The sequence below is a fragment of the Nesoenas mayeri genome (genome assembly GCF_963082525.1).
Source record: "Nesoenas mayeri genome assembly, chromosome: 12".
Lineage (NCBI taxonomy): Eukaryota > Metazoa > Chordata > Aves > Columbiformes > Columbidae > Nesoenas > Nesoenas mayeri.
Window position 1 is genome coordinate 14,945,194 of NC_137547.1, and position 25,408 is coordinate 14,970,601.

At 50.1% G+C, this 25,408-nt stretch overlaps 1 protein-coding gene across 1 annotated transcript in view; it reads right to left on the bottom strand.

Moving 5' to 3' along the window:
* Positions 1-14,805: 14,805 nt before the first annotated feature.
* Positions 14,806-25,408, bottom strand: part of NLRC5 (NLR family CARD domain containing 5) — a gene marked incomplete at its 3' end in the record, with an annotated part of 37,627 nt that continues 27,024 nt past the window's right edge. The window contains 12 exon segments of the mRNA XM_080351694.1: positions 14,806-14,887; positions 15,961-16,044; positions 17,140-17,223; positions 19,105-19,188; positions 19,342-19,425; positions 20,397-20,480; positions 21,528-21,611; positions 22,425-22,508; positions 22,872-22,955; positions 24,005-24,088; positions 24,181-24,264; positions 24,922-25,005. Coding sequence (XP_080207820.1) covers positions 14,806-14,887; positions 15,961-16,044; positions 17,140-17,223; positions 19,105-19,188; positions 19,342-19,425; positions 20,397-20,480; positions 21,528-21,611; positions 22,425-22,508; positions 22,872-22,955; positions 24,005-24,088; positions 24,181-24,264; positions 24,922-25,005 — 1,006 coding nt within the window.

Here is a 25,408-nt window from a genome sequence, read left to right on the forward strand (position 1 = left end):
TCTATTCCTACTTGTCAATATCTCTGCTTGGCACTAAGTCACCCAAAACAAGCCTGATTTTAACCCACAACAGTAAATACAAGTTATTCATCACAGCCTGCTGCACAGGACAAGAGCAGTGCAATCTTGTCAGCTCCATAGGAACACAGAAACATCTCCAGAAGAAGAAAAATCCCCATCCTTGGCTGCACAAACACATGTACATCACCAAAACAGTACCTACGTCCCTTCTCTGACTGCAGTTTGCCCTCCCAGACCAAGCCCATCTCGGGCCATCGCCTCTCGTTCACAGCAGCGTGGCACCAAAACAGTGGCACACGTAGGCAACCCTCCATCTACTGCAACTTCAGGAAGAAACACATGCAGAAGCAAAACTCCTCCTGGCTCATCCGCCCCAAAGCCCCTGCAGCTGCTGGGGTGACGGCTCTGAAACGCCCGTCCCCACCGGAGCTGCCTCTGCGCCTCTCAAGCCCATGTGCCGGTAGCAGCTAAAAGAAATATATATATATTTTCTTCTTTAGCGCACAGATCATCTAATCAATGTCTTAAAATAGCCGGGCTTGTTCTATTTATGCTACTGCCTGCCTGTATGCCTCTCCCTCCAAAAAGCAAACATGGGGAAGCTGTGCTGATGTGGACCTGGTCCTGCCAGAGCAGGGAGAGCTGGGCTGGGTTTTTCCATCTCCCCTTCCCCCAGATCTCGGCGCCGTCTCACAAAAAGCAGAGACAGCAAATGACTCAGTGGAAAAAGCTTTTTCCCAGGGCTGGCAGGCACCAAAACATCCTCTTGGCACGCTGCACATCGCCCCTGCCCCAGCCCCTGCACTCAGCCTGCCGTGCTCCCTGGGGAGCGCACGGTTGGAACGGGCATGGGGAAGAGGAGAGGCAGCCAGCACCTGCCGGGGCCACCTGAGGCCAAAGACCTGATGGGACTTGTGTCCCCTGCATGGACACACTGCCCACCCCAGCACCCAAAATCAGGGACCAATGGCCTCTCCCCGAGGTGCCACCCTAGAGAGCTTGACACCACCTCATGGGTGCCAAGCACAAAATCCTGTGGTTGTCCCTCCCCAGGAAGACAAAAGGCAGCGGAAAAATGTTGTCATCTCTTTCCCCACTACCCTAGTAAAGATGATTCTTCCACCAAGGAGCTGCTGGTCCAGCCAGCCAGCCAGGGACAAAGATGACAAAGAGATGGGCAGCTCTCCCAAATCATGGTGCAGGCTCTCCTTCCCTCAGCTCCAGTCCTGGTATAAAACCCTGAGGAGCATAAGCATCCTGATTTCAGCCAAAAAGTAATTAGTTTAAATTAAAACGTCATTTTCCCAGCCAGGTTGGCTCCTCAAACAACCCCACGGAAAGGGTAACGCTCAGACAGGTGGCAGGAGCAGAGGGTGGTGATGCCAACTGGGCACGGCCAAGCCTGCAGGTGCCACCATCGCCCATCCACACACACCATCCTGTCCCAGGAAACAGCCCCAGGGCCACCTCTCCTCCCGCTGTGCTGGTGTGGACCCAGCACCGGCCCCAGGGCCAGGCGGGGTCTGTCCCCTCCTGTCCCCACGGCTCAGAGGCTTCGCATTTGAGGCACCACCAGGCTTCAGCGAGCCAAAGGCACTTTAACCCCTCAGCAAACACTTTAAATTCAGGGCGGGAATTGCACCGGCACTGAAAGAGCTGGCTCGTCATCATCTGTATTCCAGTCTCTCCTTCTTTTTTTGTTCTCCTCTCCCTCCATTTGCCACCCTGAACAAGGTCCTGCGACTCACTTGGCATCTGCGGACAAGTATTCTCCCAACGTACAATCCCAGCTGCCAGCTTCGTTCCAATCACACAGACACATGGGCTCTTGCCAAAACACAGCCAGGCTGACAACGAGAGGTCTCAGGGACAAGCACAAAGGTCTGATCGCCCCATGGTCCCATCTGCCATCAGCCACAGCAGATGTCTGAAGAGATGTCCTGCAAGAGCAGGACCAGGGTGGAAGGACATGGTACCTAAATCCTGTCTGGGCTCTGGTTTCTAGGATCTCCTGATCCAGATGCACCTTTGCACTTTGTAACCTTCAAGTGGTTTTTCCACCATGACTTGGTCACCTCTGAGTCACTCTGTGTCCACAACGTCCCGCAGTGAGGGGTTTTGCTGCCTGGGGGGCACACACAAGCCTTGGGGCCACCCAGAATATTGAGATGAACATCTGGGAGCCACAGAGCAATGTACACAGATGTTCTCCTCCTTCTCCTCCTCACCTTACGGGCCCCCCGATCTCTACAGCAGATCCCCAAAGCACATGCAGAAGGGCCGGCTGGAAGCCCTGGGATCTTTTGTCCGTCTCTTATCTGAAGGAGGAGGAAGGGAAGGAGTCACCTGTTTTGCAAACTAACTTCTGCCCTGGGAGGTTCTCCTTCTCTTCACAGAAGAAAAGCCCCACAAGAAACAGTCGCTCAGGCCACACTAAGGCCCCATTTTAAGCATTAACAGCAAAAAAAATAAAGCTGTAGTCTAAATGAAACTTTTGTGGGTTTTTTTAAAATGTTAATAGTGCTGTCAAACTTCAGCGATCTCCTCTCCTTAAGGAAATAAGATTTATTTTCACAGAGAATGCCAGGCATATTTGAAACAGCCCCAGAAGCACCGATACCCACCACTGATGCCATGCAAAGTCCCCCTGGGTCCCTCCTGGGGATGTCCCTCCCTTCCTTTGGGATGACCTGTGATTTCTGTAATACCCTACAGAAGTCACTCGTGACTCAGTTTACCCCACTACAGCCCATTGCAATTGTAGAAGCAAATCTCCTTTCTGTAAGAGGAGAATGAGAGAGTATCAAACAGGTGAATCTGGGTTCCTACAAAGCACATATCTGAGCTTACAGGCAGCGAAGGCACAGCAGGAGAGCAGCGGTACCTGAGGGACGATGAAGAGCAGGTGAAAATGGGCTGTCAGAAGACTGAAGCAAAGAAGAGGAGTAGGAGGACACAGAAACCAGCTGCCCAGAGCAGCAGAAAAGCCAAAACACAGCACTCACAGAGCTGGAGATGCCAGGAAAAGCTGGGATGTGCTGTGATAGATGCCCGATGCAGCTCCTTACGCCGTCAAAACCCGCACCGGCCGCTTTCCTCCCTCCCATCAACAAATACAGTCTCCTCCAGAATTATTTTGCAAAGCAAAAATGTTTGCTTTTCAGTCTCGCCTAGGCAACACGGTGGATTCGCCAGACTGCATCTGGTCTTAATAACAGCCTCGTTACCTTCCGAATGCACATGCAATTAGTCATGTACACAGCCCCGAGTTGCTGGTGTCACCAGCAAATGCCTCTGCTGCGTGTGAACAGGCTGGGGCGGCAGAGAGGGGATGCTCGCACATGAAAACTCCCTGCAAGGATGTACCTTGGGTACCTGCACCATCAGAGGATCTTTGTCCCACATGCAAGGCAGGAAAAGGCTGAAAACTGCTTCTGAGCATCCCAGCACGGCTGAGACTGAGCTCAAATTCCTAGAGATCTGTGGCAGACCTGGCAGAAGGGGATGCTCAGGCTGGGCTCTGGTTTCCAGGCTGCCACACTGTGAGTCCCACAGTCCTGCCTGATGGAAGAAGAAGCCAAGGGCACCGTGGCCCCCACCTCGGCTGTGGCACACAGCCCTCCCGCCACAGCCAGAGAGGAGGGGGCCATCCTGTTTTCTGCTTTCTGGAGACCCCTTCCTTGGGCACAGCCCCTCGCTGCTCTGTGTCGCTTCCCCTCTCCTCGAACTCGAGGGTCTGACCCAGGGCTGCCTGTGGGGTTTTAGGACTGTGAAGAGGGTTGTCAGCAGCTGGAGCCAGGGAAGAGGCTCTGAAGAAGCTGGGTGGATGGAAGTAATAACTCTCCTGCCTGATCAGCAAGTGTGGGGGTCTCCCTGTGCTGCCCATTAAGCACAGCACTCATCAGCATCATCCACTGCTCATCTAATTTTGAAAACATCATCACCTGAAAAGCCACTCCAAAGCACTTCCCCTGGCCAGACCTGAGATGAGGCAACCACCACAGATCCCACGCACAAATCCACCACCTGCAGCTGCTCCTGCCATCCCCACGTGTGTCACCGCAGCTGCTGGACACCAGCAAAGAAACCAGCTCATGAGGAAGGACCTGCTGGGTAGGAGCAAGACACAGTCCCACCCTGCTCTGCAACCCCCTTCCTGATGCAGCCCTGATGATGTCCCCGAGGGTCCCTCTGCATCCTCCCGTGACACCACCCAAAGCTGCCACCCTGGCTGCTTCCCCTGTCCAAGTGGACACCGGAGGTCCCTGGGGCTGCTCTGCCCCACACAGCTGCCCTGGAGCTCAGGGGAGCTGCTGTCCCTGGGACGAGGGCATCGGGAAAGGCGAGAGCCCCCGCAGCAGACCCAGACCTGTGCCACAATCTCTCCGGAGTGGAGGTCGGTCCCTTCATCACTGTGGAGACACGGCCGCTGCCCCATCACCTTTGCAGGACCAGAGGATGGGACCCACGTCATCGCAGAGGGTCTCACACCCGTGGAGACACCGAAACTGGGGATCTCATAAGCCAGCAATGTGCAAGCAAAACCAAATACCAGGATGTGCAACCAGTGTGCCGGCAGCTGCAGATAGCAGAGCCTGCCCTGCACCGGAGGAGCAAAGGGAACCACTTATTGTTCTCCACCCCATCCAGATGAAGTCTGAAAATGTCATCACGCTGCACCCCCCCCCGCCCCAAGTATCTAAAACCACTTACTAGTGAGAAACCACAAGCCCTGAAGAGCAGGAGAGCCCAGTGCTCTGGAGAGGACAGGCTCCCAGGCTCCCAACAGCAACGGTGCTTCCGCAGCTCTCCCCAGGCGGAAAGCCAAGGGCTCTGGCCCCGCAAGCGAAAGCAAAACTCGCTTCTCCACACCCAGCGTGACGTGCGAGGGAGGCAGCACCACCGCTGACAGGGGTCTGGAGGAGCTGCAGGGACTGAGCGCATTTTGGGAGCGTGCTCAGAAAACCAGAAAGTGGCAAAAAACACCACACAGAAAAAGTACTTCCTCTAAACCCCAGAGAAAATAGAGGGGCTCTGATGGCTGCTACCAGACAACTGCACGCCGGGTGCTTCTGCAGGAGGCAGAGCTCAGCCGCGCTGCATGCCCCGTGCCTGCTGCATGCCCCACGGCTGCTGCGTGCCCTGCACCCGCCGCGTGCCCGGCTCGCAAATCCACATGTCGCTTCAGGAGCAGGAGCAGCTCTGTGCTTGCTGCTCAGAAACGGAGAAAGGGCGAGCAAGGGGCCGGGCAAGACGAGAGCGCAGCAGCGTTCTCCGTGAAGGAGCGCAGCGATGGCCGAGCCGCGCAGACTGACCCCGTTTCAGTCTCCGCTGGCAAGCGCGTATTTGGCTCAGATGTGCTGAGAAGATTGTGCGATTTCACTTGACCACAAGGTGCCTCTGGGGCTCAATTTAGGGAAATCTGTGATTTAGGGCAGAAAACATCGTGATGTCACTGTGAATCCCAGCAATTGCATCAAACCCTGCACACAACCATCCTACAAAGCAGACCCAAGGAAGAGGTTTACGAGCTGCCGTTTCCTTCCCTTCTCCATGCCGGAGCAGAAATCATGGTTGCCCAGTGGCCGGGAGCAAGCGGGAGGCCGGGCGCTGCGGGCAGCCCGGCACAGGCAGCACACACTGGAAGCTCCATCCAAGAGGCAAACGCCAAACATGAATCTCTTACCTCCCCACAGCAGCAGTGCTCGTGTCAGACACGTGCTTCGCGTGGGACAAAGAAGCAAACCCAGAGACGCAGCGAGGGACAAGGCACTCTCAGGATTTTGGGCAGATTTTATCTGCTAGCAACTGCATTAAAACTTTCCTACCCCAATACAACAGCAGCCATACAAGCTGCTCTCATGACGGGCGAAATACATCTGCTTCAACAATCAGTAAAAGCAGATTTGGAGGAAGAAGTTGACTTAATTACAGCAGACCCTATGACGTGTAAAGGAGCAGGGCAGCCCCGTGCGGACGGCTGCAAAGGACGCGCAGCTAGCGGGCTCCCTCGCAGGTGCAGAGGGAACCTCCTGCATTCCAAGTGCACTGAACGTAAACTAGCTGTTTAACTTATTAAAGGCTTTTCTAAGTTACTGAAAACAAAAATGCTGGCTTTCTGAATTTTAACTGAATTCCTATTTTTAGCCAACACGTGAGAGGGGAAGAAAAATCAGCACTGAAGTGATGAGAAATACCTTTAACTGCTTTCTAACTGAACCACATGCCAAAACTACAAGCGTGCCGGCCGGAAAGCCAGCGGTGGACATGCAGGTCCCTCCATCCATGCACCATTTCATCCCCGCAGCAGCCAGAGCTTCAGAGCCCTTCCCCTGGTAATGTAAACAAATATTAATTAACAGGTAGTTATGTGCAATGCTGACACCGAACTACAGAAAGCACCACTGATGTCCCCAGGGCCTGGAGCCCACCTGCACCCTGCACAGAGGCGACTCCTGTCGTGACAATCTGAGCTTTTCATAAAGAACTGGGTGTTTTTGGCCTGATTTGCAGCAAAGAGATGCTGCTGCTTGACGTGAGAAGCTTTGCCCTGAAACCAATTTGTATGCCAACGATCCAAAAAATGCAGCAGTTTACATTGAAAATTACGTCTGATAAATTCTTGACTCCTTCCCAACAGCTGTAGACACCGCTCAAGGGAACGTAAAACTGTTTAAATGGTTGCACGGCACTGGACTTGCTGTTCAACAGTAAAAGTTGCATTTGTAGCTCGTCTCATATTTAAAATCAGTCTCATGACAGCTGATGTTTCTTCCTGAATCCTCGGCTTCTGGAACCGTGTGATGACGGAAAATCCAGGGCTGGGGGGAAGGAGACTATTCTAGATGCAAGTTTTGTCCCGCTGGCTACAGGCACAGAAATCTGACCCAAAGCCTCAGCAAAAGCAGCAGGCAGACAAAAAGTGGAGCCCTTCTTGCTGAATACTACCCTTGCTTGTTTTTCTGATATTTTAAGAATATTATTATGATCTCCAAACTCACCTTAGTTCCTGGGAATTACTTTTTCCCCTGCTCCTGTGATCCAAACAAGTATCCTCGCAAAACCAGCCACCAGGAAACCGAGCCAAAGCGGCAAAAAGTGATGACTCAGGTCCCTCAACAAATATTTTACAGAGGTTTAAAAGACAAACTGCAAGATTTCGGGGGGGTGGCGGGGAGGGAATGAGTTCCATTATTTTTTTTCACGCTGTTTTGTGGTTTTGCACCCTGCCAGGAGCACCATTTTTAACACCTGGCTACTCCACCATTTCAGAAAATTTACCTTTTCTTCTCCTTTCCCCCTGCCCTGCCCCTGAACACAAGCAAAGGCTCTCACATAAAGAGCTCCTTATGAGCGCTGGCAACCCCAAACCAGGACGGGAGACTGCAAGCGTTGCTTTTTCATCAATTAGCCGGGTATTACGTTCTCGGCACACCGACAGCTCCTGGAGAACAGGCCCTGATTTATGGTGGTACAAGCAACTCCGGCCAGCTTTCCCCAGCCAGAGGTTTCCACTGGAGTCAGTGGGAAACTCTTTCTGCTGGGTGTACCGGGAGCAAAAGAAGGTGTTGTTCCTCCCAGACTCTCCACACACCACATTTTGACTGCTAAAAGACTAACAAAGCCGATGCAACGCCAGCATACCAGTGGGCAGACTGGTAAACCTGGGGGTAGCTGGTGGCCGCTCCAGCGCTGCGTAACCCCGTTTTAGAGCAAGGCAGCAGGATGGACAGGGGATGAGCAGAGATGAGGACTGTAAGAGGATGCACAGCAGAGACCCCCTCCAGGGCAAAGAGCATTTTCACATGCAGCTGAAAACCCAGCAGGGAACCCAAACAGAATTCTCCCATACTGGAAACCCCGTGCCCCTCAGCTCCAGCACAGACTGGCCAGGCACCAGGGTCCCCGGACTTTACAAACTGCACCGGATCGCCAGGAACCGGCACAGGGTCCCTCGCTGCCCACCAGTGCAGACCCCAGGAGTGAGGATGTCCCCAGGGCAGGACGTGCTGATGCGGCTCTAGATGATCTCATTTCTCCTTAGATCAAGCTCAGAAAGGCAGCGGGGAGGGAGAAGCATCACAGGCAGCGTCTCAAATAATACCAGTAGTCGTACAACCCTGTCCACCCTCACATCGCTACAGCGTGATGTCTGCACCCTGTTTGAGAGATGCAAACCGCGACCCTGATCCAGCAGGTCCTGGGAACGGCGGGGCACACGCTGACGGTGCCGGCGCAGGCAGGCTGCCCACAAACCCCCTTCTCGGAGTGGTGAGGGGTGCCGGGCTCTCCGAGAGCAGCTCCAGGGCTACTTGTCTACCCAAGGCAAGCGCTAGGGGCTGCCTACACCACGGATAGGTGCAATTTTTGAGACACCTGGAAGCTTCACTAGGTGCCTCACCTCCACACTATCCCAATGGGAATGTTCCATAGGCAAGAGCAGAGAAAAAAAAATGCCCATCATGAGAAAAATGTATGTCCCAGGCTATAACACAGCCGTAACTAAAGCAAATGCAGCGTTTTCCCGAGGTCACTCCAGGAAAACATCCTCCACCAACTCATTTCATCAAAACAGATCCTTTCCACACGCCCTGAGTTTTTGTTCCCAGCCTTCTTCCTCCCATCGCTCTGCTCCCTGCCCCCCGACAGGCTACAATGGGATGTGACTTCTGGACTATAATAAAACATTTTCCAACACCCAGAAAAAGCACAGAGGCATCTCACGGCGGCATGAGAGCTCCCGATACCTGGGATGGCAGGAGGAGGCTGATGTCGGAGATGCGGGAGCGATATTGGAACTGAGTGTCCCTGAGCTGTGCTCGCACTGGCCTGATTCTGACTCCAGCTTCTCCAGCAAGGTTCAAGTGCACCTCCAGGAGGCTTCAAACCTGGGGTTCAAGGTTCACAAGGATCCTCCCAATTACTTCCTGCAAAGCAGCTGAGGCTCTTGGGGAGTCAGCAGAAAGGACCCAGCCCTTCAGAGACATTTCTGCCACCGCTCTGCTTCCAGCTCACCTCTCCAGCTCCTGCTCCACCCTCCTTGTGGTGACCAGCTCTGAAGGGTGTGTTTGCCCACCAAATCCTCCAGCCCCGCTGGCTTTAATCCAGCCTCTCGCCAAAATTAGGGTTACTCACCCGGAGACTTATTGCATCAGGTCCTCAGGCTGGTGGAGCTGATGGGAAAACACCTCCCTGCCTGCCGTCCTCCGAGCACCCTCACGCTGCTGAGCGAAACGCTCTGCTCGTCGCTGTCTCACAGGACGAGGCGTCTTGCTGGGCATGGGGAAGAAGAGAGGGGCAGCCCATCCGTGAACCCTCTCAGTGTCCCCCTAAATGTGCCGCACAAAGGATATCACCACCCGCCAGAGCAGCATCGGGCTGCAAACAGCTCCGAAGAAGCGTTTCTGCACTTCCCCAGCGTTCAGCTGGCCAGACCCCCCTCGCCACCCGATGCTGGAGGAGAAGGAGAGGCGCTTGCAGCAGCTGCCAGGAAAAACCCCAACCAAACATCCCCAGCCTCGGGGAGCGAAGTCACCAGGCCCTGGCGCTTTCTTTTTCTGGGGGGGGTTTCACATCGGATTGGCGTCTTCCGGAGCAGATGTGGATGCACAAAGTGGGGACGGGTAGGACAACTTTTACACCGTGCGTGAACACGGGTCCCGGGCTGGGGAAGAGGAGTGTAAAGTGATGGGGTGGGGGGCAGCCCCAGGGGTCAAGGGGCGGATCCAGGGGCTGGAGGCTCTGTCCCCAGGGATGGAAGGTCTGATCCAGGGGTTGAAGGCTCTGTCTCTGGGGGGTCTGATCCAGGGGCTGGGATGTTTGTCCCGGGGGATGGAGGGTCTGTCCTAGGAGAAGGAGGGCAGCAGGGACACCACGCACCCCCACGACAAGCCGGTGGGGACACTACCGCGCAGGTCCCCATGCGGGGGCTGACACCGTGGTTACACTGACCACGCAGCACGACCCTGCAGGCGGGACACCGGAGCTCACCGCCCGTACCTCCCCACGGCTCCCACCACCCACCCCCCCACGCTGAGCGATCCCACCGTGAGGCTGGCTCAGCCTCCCGTGTCAAGCCGGATGCGCCCCCCTTTCCACCCGGGACCGCGGGGACTCACCCCCGGGACTCACCGCCGCGGGCCGGGCCGGGCCGGGCCGAACAGCTCCCGCGGGGCCGTGGGCTCAGCGTCTCCCCACGGCCGCGCCCGCCGCCCGCCCCCCGCCATCGCCGCCCCGAACGGGGCGGAGGGTGGGCGGCGATGGCGGGGGGCGGGCGCGGCCATTCTGCCCCCTCCCCCGACGAGCTTTTTGGCTTCACTCTGTGTACAAAAGCACATACGAGGCGTGGAAAGGCTGGAAAAAAAAAACCCAACCCAGCCAGTTAGAATGAAAACATAACTTTGTTGGATCATCACCCTTGGCTTTTAACCCAAACCCAGTGGTTTTTGTGCTGCCTGGATGCCAGCGGGGCCCATCCTGCCCGCGAACTGTGGGTGCTCCCGGTGCTGGCATCACCCTGTCAAAACCAGCACAGGGTCCGGGTCGGGACGCTGTGTCCTGCGGCGGCTCTGGCCGATGTTGCTTCCCGTGGGAAAAAGCTGGTGAAACAAGGAAAATAGGTGAGTGCCCAATGCTGCCCCAGAGCTGGGGGGAGCCCGCGCCACGGGGCTGGCCAGCATTGCAACCCCCGACACCCTGCTCGGCCCGGGGAGCCAGCGTGATTCCCTTCCCAGCCTGCTGCCACTGGGGATTGCACCCAACGTACCATTAATAACCTCACCTGACGCTTGGCAGCCACATCATCAAGCATTGGGGATATTTATATAGATATTTTTTGATATGGACACAGGGTAATAAGACAAGAAGCCTCCCTCTGAGGCTTCAGCTAAAATATGCTGTCTGTATTTGTACAGAGCCCTTTGCTAAAGGCTCTATTTGTGCTTTTAAAGATCACTGGTGAAATAAGTAGTGTATTGCCCCTGCCCAGCTTTCCCTTCTCCTCCAGCTTGAGCTGTCTAAGCCAGAAGAGGTTGAAAGCACCCAGTCAGTTCTTAGCATGGATGAGGTTCCCCCCTGCCAGCCCTGCTCCCTTCCCAGCACCCCAGGAGCGGGGCTGGGGACACAGGACAGGCTCACAGGTCACAAACGCTCCTGCTCAGCACAGGTGACACCACAGGCAACATCCAGCTAATAGCTGAGCCCAGTTTTTAGGAGCAAACACCTTCTTTCCATGTAAATCTGGCCAGAAACCATCACAGGAAAGGATGAGGTTGTGCCTGAAAGAGGAATTCAGCGGGAGAACCGGGGTCTGTGCCAGACCTGCCCTCTTGCCTCCATGCCCATGGCCTAAAATGTCACTTTGTGGAGAAAAAGGCAGAGGCAGACAGTATTTCATGAATGCAAATGTGCCCATTTTCTCAAAAAAATCAGTTTTTCCTATGTTTTCTTTCCTGCCCAGCAGGATGCCTCCAAGTCATGGCAGGTTTAGCTGGAACTGGTTTTAGCAGAGGGGGAACAGCGGCTGTGTTTCCAGCTCTACAAGACAGCAGCCATTGCGTGCAAAAGCCTGGCCCAGCCTGGCTCTGGCTGTTCCTAGCACAAAAACCAGGCTCCTCATCGCCCTCCAGCAGCGTGTTTATTTACAGCAGTGTATTTCTTTCTAAAGATCTGGTCTCAGGGGGCAAATTCCCTTCTGTGTATGAAACCAGTACTGACTAGCTCAGACATTGTCTTCAGAGACTGCAGGCAGCCTGAAACAATAGGGGTGTGTGGAGCATCCTGATACATTTCCATTTTTGGACCACGATAAATCTGAAACGTAATAGTAACAGCTCTAAAAATGGACCACGTTAATTATCTGTTTGGAAATCGGTCTGGTATTCAGCCTTCACACACAATCCCCAACAGCCTGATGTCTTCCTGCATACCAGAAGATTCATTTAATCCCTCAAAAATTACACAAATCCTCCAGGTTCCCCTTGGAAACCTTCAGATGTGAACACAAGCTGGAATATGGACATGAGCAACGAAATGAAATGGGGAGCACAATGAGGAAGGGTGGCCTAAAAGTCCCTGGCATTCAGTGCAAGAAACAAACTCGGGACCAACTGTGTTCTTGTGTTTTGCATACAACTCAATCCAAATATATATATATTTTTTTAAATGCAACCCACGCACTCAAAAGACAGCACAGTGCCCGCTTTTAGCCAAAATCACTGGACTACAGACAACCGCTTCCTATTTTTGGGGTTTTGCTGACACCTGGTGTTCTCAAAAAGATGCTGTGACATCTTGCAAGTCCCTTCCCTAGAGGTTTGTGCTGGGGTGGCCGCTCTCTCGGGTCAGACAGACGTGTGTCTGGGAGCTAATCCTGAATTTGGGGAAGAACGTGAGAAATGCAGGTGTGCATCTGGATTCGAGGTACTCTCTGATGCGCTGCAGCTGTACCTCATGGTGCAGATGTACGCTTCCTCACTTCAGGAGTCAGGGGAGCTGCAGGGGGGAAATATCAGGTCTCATCTATTTTTTAAATAGTGCATTTCATTGCAAAGGAAAACAAACCAACAATGTGACTTAAACCCAACAGATCTCTCTACAGTGGCTGCTCTACTCAAGGCAGCCATTTAGGCTTAGCATCCAAGACCCAGAAAACCAAGCTGACTTGAAAAGTCAAGCACTAATCAAAGCGGTATTCTTATTTATTCAGTTAAAGCACATTTTATTCCTCAACAAAAAAAGGAGGAAAAACAATAATCAAGAAGGAACATTTAACACCAGTAAAGGAGCAAAATAAATTATCGCAACACCTGAAAAAATTCTAATGCAGGAGTGGGTGGCTATAGGAGACGATACAATGGAGCTGAACAAAGATCTGTCTGACAGCGATATTGTCTGGTTTTCCCCCAGTACCTGGGCCTGTGGTAACAGCAAAAGGCTCTGGATGCTATGGAAGATGACAAAGTGGCCATCACCAAGTGCACTAAAAAGTCCACTCCCAGTACTTTCCTTCTTCATACAGAGTAAAACTCAGCCTCTATTATTTACCACACACAGTCCTATTAAAATGATGTTTCAAATGCAGGAAAATTTAATTTTCAGCTCAAAGCCTGGACCAAAACAGACTGTCACTGCAAACTCTGTCCAAACTCTTGTACTCCCAAGAAGTCCTAGGAGAGCAGGGCCAGAGAAGAGCCCACCTGACAAACATGCTCACCTTGAAAGCTGTGACGAGTCAACGGCCCTGAGAGGCCTTTTGGTACATGATCATGCTGCCTTTTGTGCCACACTGCTCCTCTACTGGGTGCTGGGAAGATTTGCATCTGTGAACTAGATCTGAAAATATAGAATGAAAATAAAAGCCACATTTGGTGAAGTTTTTCCTAAATTCCAGTGTTTGAATCTCCAGTACTTGATTACTTTATTGAATTATGGTCTGGTAAGGACTTTTGCTAACTTTTAAAATTTGTTGCTGCTTTTAAACCCTTTACAGAGTGCAGTCTCTGCAAAATGCGTCCTACATCTATGCAACCATATCAGTATCTCACAGAGCCTAATGCTGATATTTAAATAAGGACAGTGGTTCTCCCAGGAATAGGAGGCACCATTTCTCCACATCCTCTGCCCAAAGGTTTGCTGGACCAGCATTTCTGTCTCATTTCCATCAGTTACATCTCTCCAGGCAAACAGTGCCGTAAACAAAAGTCCATAAATAAACCCACCACAAGGATTAAATATTTACACATAAGGAAAACATGATAAAACAAGTTAATAAATAATTAGAAGGATGCAAGCTGGCATTCCACACATACGAAGGGCAGCTCAAGCAGCCAACTCGGTGTCTGGGATCTTCTCCCTCCAGTCCTCACAGTTCCAACATCCATCACCCAGCAACACAGTGGCTTTGGGATTCAGGGGATGGTAGAAGCTTGAAGGATCTTCCATGTGGTCAGTGCTTCAAGCTAAGTGACCCCTTGCTTCACCTCGAACAGTGCAATCAAATCTTCCAAAAACTCACAAAGGTCTACTAAAGCCCCATGTGAAAATACTCAGTAGTGCACATCTCATGGAGAACAGTCGTTTTTCTTACAAATTGTTTTACAACCTCAGTGCTTTGAAGTTTCTCAGTGAAATTTCTGGTGACATCAGCCTTTCCACATTATCACAGTATAAATATTATTTGGGGGGAATGATTTGAGATTTCGAGAGTCCTGAAGTTTCCACTACAAAACTGAGGCAATTTTGTATGAAAAGAAGCCTGCTATGAAGCAAACAAAAATACAGATAACCAGTGCTTGCCTAAAAATCACAGAGGTATTTCACATACAGTTATCCACAATTTTCAAACAGCCTGAGTGCATTTCTAACAAGGTCAACATCTTACAATTTTATAAATAATTTTACATCCTCTCCTAGAGGATGTGAATTCTTTTATTGGAACACCCTGTGGGTGTTGTAATCTTGATTAAGGATAATTAAATACCCTGTTGGCTTTCTGAATGCCTGAGTAGATGCATCTCATCCTCCTGGAGAGAGTTTCAATGTTTGTACAGCAAGAACACTGCCTGCTCAGCAGCGATTCTTTAGCGTCTTTTGCTTTTCTGCACAAGAAAAGCTCACGAGAAACAAACCACCACAAAGCATTCACACGGTTCAGTGCAACGACGGAAGACCAAATAGCTACAGTTTTTAATTGTAGGAGCTTTGATTTCATGGGTTCTTCAGTGCAATTGTTGAGGGCTGTGTGAGACAAGGTGCAATTCCTAGTCAGGCGAGGGCTTTTCTTTGCTAGTAGAAGGAGAAACAGAGTCTTGGGTCTTGGCTTGTCAAATTCTGAGCAAGGCCCTCGGGCACTGGATTGTCCCACAACCTACAACGGGAGAACACGTGTTACTGTAGGACTAGGTGCAGTGAGCAAGGAGGTGGCACAGTGAAGACAGTGGAAGAGGCAGCTTTGGGTTTTCACCAAAGCAGGTCCAACAGTGAGACAGGAGCGAGGTACAGCCGTACCTCAGCGAGACAGCAGCAACCCCGCAGCTGCCTGCCCACCGAGGTGACTCACCAGGCCACTAGGAGCTCAGAAAGCAGAGGAAGGACTCAGTCACACACAAGCAATATGACTTACGTGAGCCACTCTTCTTCATCTACCTCATTTGGTGGAGCCCACCCAAAAGCTTCCCATACTGGGCCTGTACCTTGTAGAGCAGAGCGCTTCAGGGAGGCAGGCGGACTGTGTGCTGTGCCCACTCTGAGCAACCACAAAGGGGCCCCGAGACACAGCCAGGACCAGAAACATTCCTCAGTGGTTGCTCTTGGGCTGCTCTCACTACTGGGGAAGGCAGAGCCCGTTTCAGGCCAAAGAGACAGGTCAGGTAGGAGCAGACACTTGGCTCTGGGACCTCTGTTACCAGAAAAGTATTAGAGATGCTCTCAGAAGAGTGACTTTTCAAATGAGTGAAGGATGAATGGGTCTCTCCTACAAGAGTTTTCTAGTGGAGTTTGATACGTGGGGTTTGGAGCAGCAGTGACAAAGAACGGGAAAATCAGGTGTCCAAATATCTGCAAGGTACGGACGCCAGGACAGAGTGCGACAGGGCAGGAATGTATCTCAAAAGTGAAACCAGATGCAATGAAAGAAAACTTACAGGAAGAAAAGCAAAAAACCTCCTGATGGGAACATTACACAACTGGGTTTTCATTTTTGCCTCATTTAATGCCAATAAGCTCGTCTGTCCCTTTTTCCCAGGACTTTCTGAGGGGTGGAGCTGGCCTAGAAAACCTTCAACTTACTTGGCTTGCGTCTGCATCCCCTGCAATACTCTATTCCCTGCCAGCTAACCCAGGGGAGCAGGCCAGCATTGGTCACGTCTGCCCCAAAACTAGTCACCCTGACTTCCCTTGTTGAGCCAATACCAGCCACAGAGCTCCGTGATACCTGCTCACCTTATGGACTGAATTTCCGGGCACCTGGCAAGTTCCTCTGCTAGCTTTGTGGCCCCACAGGCGCCAATGCGATTCTTCTCCAGACTGTTGTAAAAACAGAGAGTTTTAAAATCCATAAGCAAATTAAGAGTGGAAAACAGCTGAATAATCACTGGCTCCTTCTCCTGCCCCAGAAGAGCTACACTTTGCACAAGCACAGCAATACCATATAACTTACATCAGCCTTACCTTGTTATGACTGTGGCCGTATTTATGCAAGAAGCGTGTGTGCACTGCTCCCTGCAACCTCCTTCTAGCAACAGGATTTGTAAGATCATCTCTTGCTCTTCCAGCACTCTAATGGATCCCACCATGAGCATGGTGCCAGAAAACGCTAGTAACCACTTCTCCTGCCTCAGACACAACCTTCCTGCTTGTACTTGTAAATCAGCCAGGCTCCACTGTGTAGTTTCCTTGCTCAAGGCAAACAAAATTCAGTTCCTCACCCTACGACCCACAGATGAATATTTTCTCACGGCTGAGAGATAGAGGACACATGCAGTGTATTCCAAAGAGCCAAGGAAAGCTCCATGAGCAGCTCCTGAGCAGAATATGATGGTCTCTTTGATGGAACAGGGTTGGGTTGTGATGCCACCAGGCCAGCACATGAGCTGATGACACTGACCCCAGCTGCTGGTTGCACTGCAGATCCAGCTGCATCTGAGATTCCTGTGGGCCTCAACACCCACAATTTGGCTGCTCCATCCTGGGGATGGATTGTTGCCTTGCTGCAGGCTTTCACGAAGGAAGGCTCTCTGAACATGGTACCCATCTAGACCATCCCAGACAGTGAAGAGAAGTTTGCAGGAAGCAGCTCATCTGAGGTTATTAGGTGATACAAGTCGTGTTCTAGACATAGCAGTTTGTCTTCCCTGATTGAAACAAGAGGCCTTCATAGACTAGCTTCTGCTTAGATACACACCCTGCAAACACCTTAAATAAAAGCATGCCTCTGCACTGTGTATCACCAGGCAAGGCTGGCCCTACGTGCATGCAGCAAGAATGCTCAGCAAGGATTTGAGCTGCAAAATCCTGTCTCCTGTTCCTAACATCCCTCCCCTTGTTGGATGTGCTGTGCTTGAAGGCTCAAGGACAGAAAAACAATCTTCTTCCCGGGGTTGCTCTCAGGGCTGTACTCACTCTAACATCTTCAGCTTTTCCATCTCTGGGAGAGCACTGGCCAACTCTCGGGCTCCTCCGTCACCAAGGGCGTTCCAAGCCAGCCTAAGACAGGCAAGAAATCCCAACTGTGAGTCAGTCAATAAACACAGGGAAAGAACAGCAGGGCTGTGATACAACCGCCTCACAGATTAGCCTGTTTACAAGAGCTTATCACCCTCTTATCATGGCAGGTAAACGTTCCTCTCATTCACAAACTTAATGTTGCGGACTTTCCTCAGTTCCACCAGGCATTTTCATGTACGGTAAGACACTAGGGAGTATTCCCACAGAGCCTGGGGACCGTGGTTGTTTCCAGTGTCTTGCAGGCCCAGGGAATGAGATGTGAGAGACGGAAAAGGCTGCTGAGCACACAGCTTTATTCCGGGACAACTCTTCCTTGTGCTGATGGTGTTAAACTATTGCAGCAGCTAATATGCCTCTCTGACCTGCTCTTAAAGCTGCCTTTTGACCCTGAGCTCTTTCAAAGGATAGCACACAGGGCTCTTGAAAGGCTGGGGTTTTGACTTTCTGGCACATTAGCAAGGGAGAAAATTCTTCAGATCCTTTCTTTCCCACTGGCTGAACAGCCCAGCCATTTCCCTCTTACCCGGAAAACAAAAACTTAACACAGCACCATCAGTGCTTCACTACACCACTCAGCTAAATGATCCTAGGGCCACCCCACAGAGACATTCCTCTGCCCACATCTGGGGAACTCCAGAATTTCTATATCATGCATAGGAGCCAAAAACAAAAAAAGAAAGGGTAGGATCCAGCTCAAGAATTGGGGGCTCCCATCAAACAAGTTCACAGCTTGTTCTGGGATTTCATGGGTATCAGCATATTCCTCGCTGTGTCACTCAGCTTTCCCAATGACAGAACTCACATGTGCCTCCACTGATAAGACAAGACCCCGCCTAACACTGCTATTAAAGGAGAACCTGCCTATCTGTTAGTAATGCAGGAGTAGTAACTCCTCATGTGATTAACTATTCTTAGTGCCAAGCTACAAGTGACACACCTGTGCACTGAATATTGCTTTGCTCATCCCATTCCTCCACTGGATTCTTGCCAGACCTCTCATGGGCCTGAGAATAAAATCCTGGTTTTGACCTAATCCCCTGAGTCCTAAGAGATCTGTGATCTCCACACAAATACCTTCAGGAGGAAAGCAAGGAAAGTCTGGTGGGCTTTTGACCCAGGTATCATTTCATTCAAGCCATCCGCACATACTTTGCAGAACTGAAGCACATAAGAGTAGCGTGACAATCAAGTGTCACCCAGCTGGCCACGGTGGGGATTACTAAAGAGCCAGCAGGTTTCTCACTGGGGTTCTCCTGTGCAGGTGAAGACATATCAGAAGGTAGTTAGCCCATCTCTGCTGTTTATTGAAAACATGTTGAACATCCACACCTCAGAGCAACCCATTTTATTCCAGTGTGAAGTGCAAGACTGCAGCTGGTGGGACACCCTGTTCATCTCCAGGCTGAACTCACTTTGCTCACAGTTCTCAATTCAGCCTCCACAACTGCACAGAGAAGCTTCTGCTCTGCTCTGAGAGCCAACTGTGGCCACCTTGTAAAAAAATGGAGGCAAGACTTGGACCACGGAGAACAAGAAGAGGAATTTGTCCTGCCTTGCAAAGCAGATGCTAAAAGACCAAGGACAATGGGCAGAACTTGAAGATAACTGTCTTCCTCCATGTTCTGTTCAGTTCTTCACATTCAGCTTTCATTAAGTGTTTAGTTATACCAAAAAGAATTTAGCAGTGAATTTCATCAGTTAGTAAATTACTAGTAAATTTATCACTAAAAAGTACTCAGTGGTAAGTATGGATAAGTATTTAGCAGGATCAGAAATGTACTGCAGTTGAAAATAAGAGCAGACATTGAAACAAGAGTGACCTACGTGTTGAAGGGTCTCCCCATCCATTCCCACACTCACGTTATCTCCTCTATCGACGGGCACTGTCGGAAGCTGCGAGAAAGTGATTTTGAAGCATCATCAGTGATTCCACAGAGTTTCAAGCTGAAGCAGCAGGGAGAGAAAAAACAGAGGGCACAATGTCAGAACTGGCAGGGAATATGGCACCAGCACCATCTGCTGCACTGCCGCCCTGGCAAAGCCACAAACCAAACCAGCCCCGCTCTGCCTGGCAGCCGCCGGCGCCCTGGTACTCACTCGATCCTCCGGAGGTGTTGGAAGCAGGGCAGCCCCTCGGACAGGGCACGGATACTCCCTTCTCCAAGGTCATTTTCTGATAAACTGTAAGAGCAACGGAAAAGATGAGTGGCCACAGAAAATGCAGGTGCAGTCAGAGAAAAGTCACCACCAAAACGTAACTAAGCGAACTAGCAAGTCAGTAACTAGTACCCAGACTAAGAGAGGACTCTGGACAGCACGAACAGCCCATATTGGCACATGGCTTGGTAAAATGGGAATGACAGGCCCGCTCTAACTCATAAGTCCATTCAGCAGTGAATTGCTTGCAGACAGTAAGGTGGGGTTATGCCAGGGACTAAGATGGACAGATCTGCAGCACATTGTGTGTTGCATGTGAAATGGGAAATAAGAAGTTATACTGGAGTTAATGGCTGGCGTGACTGAGAAGAAATGATGGTAAGGGAGAGCGGGAAGAATATATGACTCTCAAAAGCTCAGGAGGCAGCAGTTTCCAGCCTTTACCAGGTTGTACTGGTCTGTTCTCACCTACCAGCAAACACAAGCCATGGCAATACCACCCATACTCTAACATATCTCATACCCAATTGACCAACACCCTAATTCATCTTGTTATTTAACAATAAACACATAACAAAGAACCGTGGCACCACGGGTCCAGCAGGAAGAGTTAATTCACATCACCTCCATTCTTTCAGTTCCCTATTTAGAAATTCTGTCACTCCCCAGGTTACCGCATACAGTAGTTCAAAAGCAGGTGGCTACACAAATCCCAGCCAACAGCACTCACAGAGGGGTTTAACATCTAAAGTGATCTAAGCTGCCCCGCAGGCAGTGCACTGCAGCGGCCTTCAGAGAGTGTCTCCTCTCATCCTACAAAAAGCATCGAGGACAGGTGGAGGGACTGTCCTGGATTGTCCTCTGCAGAGTCACCCTGAGCATGGACAGAGCCTACATGACAGTCTCAGGCCTGCGAGCCGAAATGATTCTCACCTGCAGAGTGTTACCAGCCCATACATCTGGCACCACCCCAAGTGCACCTGCCATGGCCTTACCTGATCTCTTCCAGCAGCCCACAGGCCACCAGGGCTGTGGTCAGCTCCATCCCTCCTGCTGGCCCAATGTTATTGTTCTGCAAGCTAACAAAAGAAACATAAGCACTGGGGGATTATTTTAGAATAAAGCTGTAACAAAAGCTCATATTTAACTTGCCAAGAAAACTGCTACATCTTTGAATCAGTGCCTGGTGCTGGTAATAACCTGAGATCCTTGTGGGTAAGTCTGAACTAAGGGGCTTGGAAAACAGGGGAGCAACAGTGGGGGCCAGCACGTCACATAGCTCCTGTTGCTGCCAACAACACTTAGTCCTGAGGATGTGCAAGTTCAGTGGATTTGTCCACACTCACAACAAGCAGCACAGTCACTGCAAAAGCAAAGGCTGCACAGCACCACTGGAGTTTGTCTCGGGCTCTGAGCACATGGGATCGGTTTGAGATGAGTGAGGAACAGTCTTGAGAAAAGGAGTGGATGGGACCTCATGTTTGCAGACTTCCCAACACCTTTCCAGTGAAGACAAGAACCTACCCAGAGGACTGAAGTCTCTCTCCACTGGGATTCCTTTTCTAAGATATCTTTTGATGATACCTTAGGCACAGGCTGGAAAACGCACCCCTAGGCTGAGCCTAGTGAGCTCTCCTAGCTCACCGATTTCTCACTTTGCTACTGTAAAACAGTATGAGAAAGTCCTACATGCTAGAGCCCTGGAAAGACTCCCACAAAAGTTTTAAAAATGTAACACCACTGACTTCAGGGTGAAAAATGACCCAGAGGTGCCTGCACAAAACAGTGAAGGACGACAAAAACATGCTCATATTTATGCTTACATTACACCAGAACAAGAAGACACCCAGAAGCATTAGAAGCTCACACACTCAAAACCAATGTTAAGGGTTATTTTAGTGGATATACAATGCCTGGTTCATCTCTAAAGTTGTACAAGAATAGCTAATGTGACCTGATGCAGCAGAATAACTGTGGAGGGTTTCTCAATCCTGAGACACTTAAAATAATGTCTAAATGAGAGACAAGTGCAGCACTGCAGTCCATGCCTGCTTCCATGCCTTCTCTCAACCACCCCACATACTCCCAGGACATCCAGCGTTTCTGGGGCAGACGCTGACACTTACTGCAGGGTCTTGAGGCTGGTCATGTGAGGCAGACAGAGGGCAAGTTTCACTGCTGTCTTGTCTCCAAAAACATTCCTTGACAGTCTGGAAGAAGCAGAAATGCAATGTCACTGTGAACGACAGAGTCTCGTTTCTCACCTGTGTGTCACCCACATGTATCTGTGACCCCCATTCCTCACCCACACATGTGTGGGACTGTGCTGAAAGGAACTAATGTCCACGATTCAAAGGACTCTGGAAGTGGGAGGAATGAACAAGGAAGTTTTGTAATCTTGCAGCAGGACTTAAACAGGGAAATAAAACTGGCCTGCACTTCTCAGCACATTGAACTCCCTTCCTGACCGGCTTGTCCTGAGCTGGATTACACCAAAAATCACACTTTTTAATATGTGCCCTTAGTTCAGTATGCTGTAATCTGAAGGTTGTATTAATAGCTCCAGCACATCAACTGTAACAGAATTTTTTTTAAATTTTGTTTCTTTAATTAATGCCAGGGGCACATTTGTTCTATAAACTAGTCTGCAATGGAATGACTGATAATAAATCTGGCTGAGTAAAACCTCTATTTGTCATTTTCCCTCTGTTTTTGGAGTCATATAGATTAATGCTGATTTAATAGGCAACACATGCACTGCACAGCCCATACACCTGTGACACTGGCCATTAAACTGCAGATTCAGCTGTACAGTTCTTGGGAATCTCCAGAAGACTGCAGTGAACAAGCAATCCCCAAACCTCCCACACATTCCTATCCCATGTAGCTCTGAGTTTTTACCCAGTTCTCAGAAGAATCAGTGGTAAAAATGATTCTGGCTTTACTCGAGCCAGATGAGACTAGTTTCTACGCCTTCATTTTTGCCCACCTTCCTGAAGGGACATTGGCAATGACACACTTACAGTAGCTCCTCAATGCGTTTGCAATAGGCAAGAGCTTCCATCAGCTTTTCCCCTCCAGCAGGACTGGGACTGTTCCCTGAAAGGCTAAAATAAGCACGAAAGGCTCTCAGTGACTGAACAAGAACCAGAATATTCCAGTTTAAGATATTTCACTGTTTGCCTGGAGTGATGCGAGACCCGGGTCACTGCAGCAACGGGGCCATGCAGGGCTGCAGTGCTGTGTCCAGAGACACGGGTCTCTGCAAAATGGCCTGGGGATTTGTAGCGTGTTTTTGTCACGTACCGAGTCACTCCTGCTCCTGCAAGTTCTGCAGGAAGGAGCAGTTTTCCCTCTCCCAGACAGAACTGGAAATTTACTTTTTTTGTTCAGATCATTTCCAGGTTTTTGATTTCCCCACCAACTATGGCCATAACCGAAATCGCTGCAAACAAAACTAAGGGACTCACTCGATTCTCTTCAGGTTTTGCATTGCCGGCAGGACAGCAGCTAGATTTATCAGGCCCGGATCTCCAATCTTGTTGTGGCTTAAACTTTAAAGAAGAGAGGAAAGGCTGTGAAAATGCTAAGCGTCAGGCAAAGTATGAGATCTTATTTAATATCTCCCATCTGCTGGATGATACCTCTGACCTTGGCAGCAGAATCAAAGAGCTGCTTGTCTCAACTATCTCATCAAAGACTAATAGCTCTTAATGAGGCATTAAAAAATTGCAAAGAACAATCAAAATCACTGGATATTGTTAATGGGTGAGTATAGCGAATGAGGAAAGGGCTCTCAATAAGGTGCAAGGAGAGACATTTATTACAAATTCAGGATTGTATTTATATTTGCTAGGATGCTTGCTCAAGCATTACTGAATTGCTAAGTTATGCATTACATAAGCGGTACTTTTTGTGTTCCCACCAAAGTTGCTACCATAAAAGCATTTTTTGATCTATCACAAGCTACGCCCCTGTCCTTGATGTCCTGTATCAATCCCTCTGGCCTTAAAGTATCAATCAGTATACAGTCCTTGCTGCTGCTATTTTTCCACCAATGCTTGTTCCCACATTGTTGATTCTCGTAACTTCTCACAGGCCCAATGTCAGGATACTGCCACAGGTGGGAAATTACTTCAGCCAGAATACCAAGACAGGCAACAGCTGGTTATTATTTTCCAGACTACTGCAGCGGAGAATGGACAGAATCTGGCTAGAGAAGAAAAAAAGCAGAGCAAGCCTAGGGTTGGCTCTAAATTCAGATCTTTTCAGAGCAGGGAAGTGCTGGGTCTGAGGCTTTCCCAAGAGAGAAATGGGCCTCTGGCTCTGTTCTGGATCCCAAGAATTCCAGAGAAGAATTAAATGCAGAGGCTGTTTCATCCACTTTCTAAGTGACTGCAGCAGAGTGGGGTTAAACCAAATTCTCCTCTTCTGAACATTAAGCTCTGATTTCCTCTAGCCCAAGGCACCTCACACATGAGCACTTTGCAACCTCCCTGCTTTTGTTACCATATCGTGTATAAGCACATCTGGGTCTCTCCAAATGATGGCACTAGTGGTCACCTGTCTGCTGATGAGAGACTGCAAGAAATTAGAAACTTACTTGATTTCCTCCACATAGTGCATATTCCTCAAGGCTTCGGTAAGTCTGGAGCAGCCATCATTACCAATACTGTTGTGGTTCAAGCTGGAAACAACATCCCCAGGGAAATGGACATTAAGTTAGTGTTATTCAATATCACAAGTCAGGCTAGAGGCCAGTTGTAGTCACATACTCACATAAGCCTCTTCAGAGATGGCATTTCATTAAGTCCCAGCACAAGCGTGGGAATGGCAGCGCTGCTGAGTTCCATGTAGCCCAGGCTAAAAGATGAAATAACACAGGAAAAACTAACTATCCACAGGCAGTTGAGCGAGCACTCAGAGCACAGAGCAGAACAACGCTAGAAGAGAAGTGTGAGTGTATTCTAATCCTGTGAATAGTTTTCAGTTTTGTTCCCTAGTGCTATTCTATCAGACGTGTTTAGCTCCTAATAAAATACAAGAGAATTACAGATCACTGGAGTAAGAAGCCAGTCCCTCTTGGAGCAAAGAGGCCACAAGGTGGCAAAGCTCTCGTGACAGCAACACACACGGTCCAGCTGCACTTTGTATCAGAAAGCTGCCTGGAAAAGCCATCTCTGTTTGCAGAGCACCAGATCACCCCCTAGGAGTGAAATGCTGGCTCTGGGATGGCTGCATGGGAAACACTGCCACCCAGCTGGGACATGATACAAAAACCACCACCCAAAACACTTCATTTCTCCACTGGACATTCCCTGCCACAAACCACTGATCTCTGTCTCTCTCACTCATTGTTCATTGCAAATAAAAAGGAATTGTTGCTTCTTCCCTACATGAAGTCCTCCAGCCATCAGGAAAACTATATCTGTCCCCAGTAGAGGCAGAAGCAAGGCTGCAGTTTAACTAAAGCTTCTTAAAAGACCTGGCAGGCTCTGGACAGCCTGGTAACACACTCACCTGAGCTCTTCAATGGCCTGGCAATTCTGGAAGCCCGTGATTAAGGCATCAATTTCAGTTGGCATAATACTGCTAGAGGTCAGCCTGCAAAACAGCAAGGATCAAATCAGAAGGTCAGGTCTCAGCACACCGAGACAGAGGAGTTTACTTCGCTGACAGACACGCTGTCCCAGCCAGCACAGACATCAGGGACCAGTGGGTTTGGAGATATTTCCACAGCTCCTGGGTACAGGACTACAAGGACTGAGAAGTTCAGAGAGATCTCTGAAACACAGGATGTACATTTACCAAACAGTCTCTGCCTGCGCCAACCAAACCCCAGCACTCACTGGCAGGGATGCCCATTATCAGCCTGTCACTCACAGCCAGTTGAAGAGGGCCGTAAAAAGGACTGGATGCTATTCATATCAGAAAAAAAGCTCTTTTACACTGTAGGGTGGTATAAACTTACCTACAATGTAAACAAAAGCCAAGGTTTCAGTCTCAA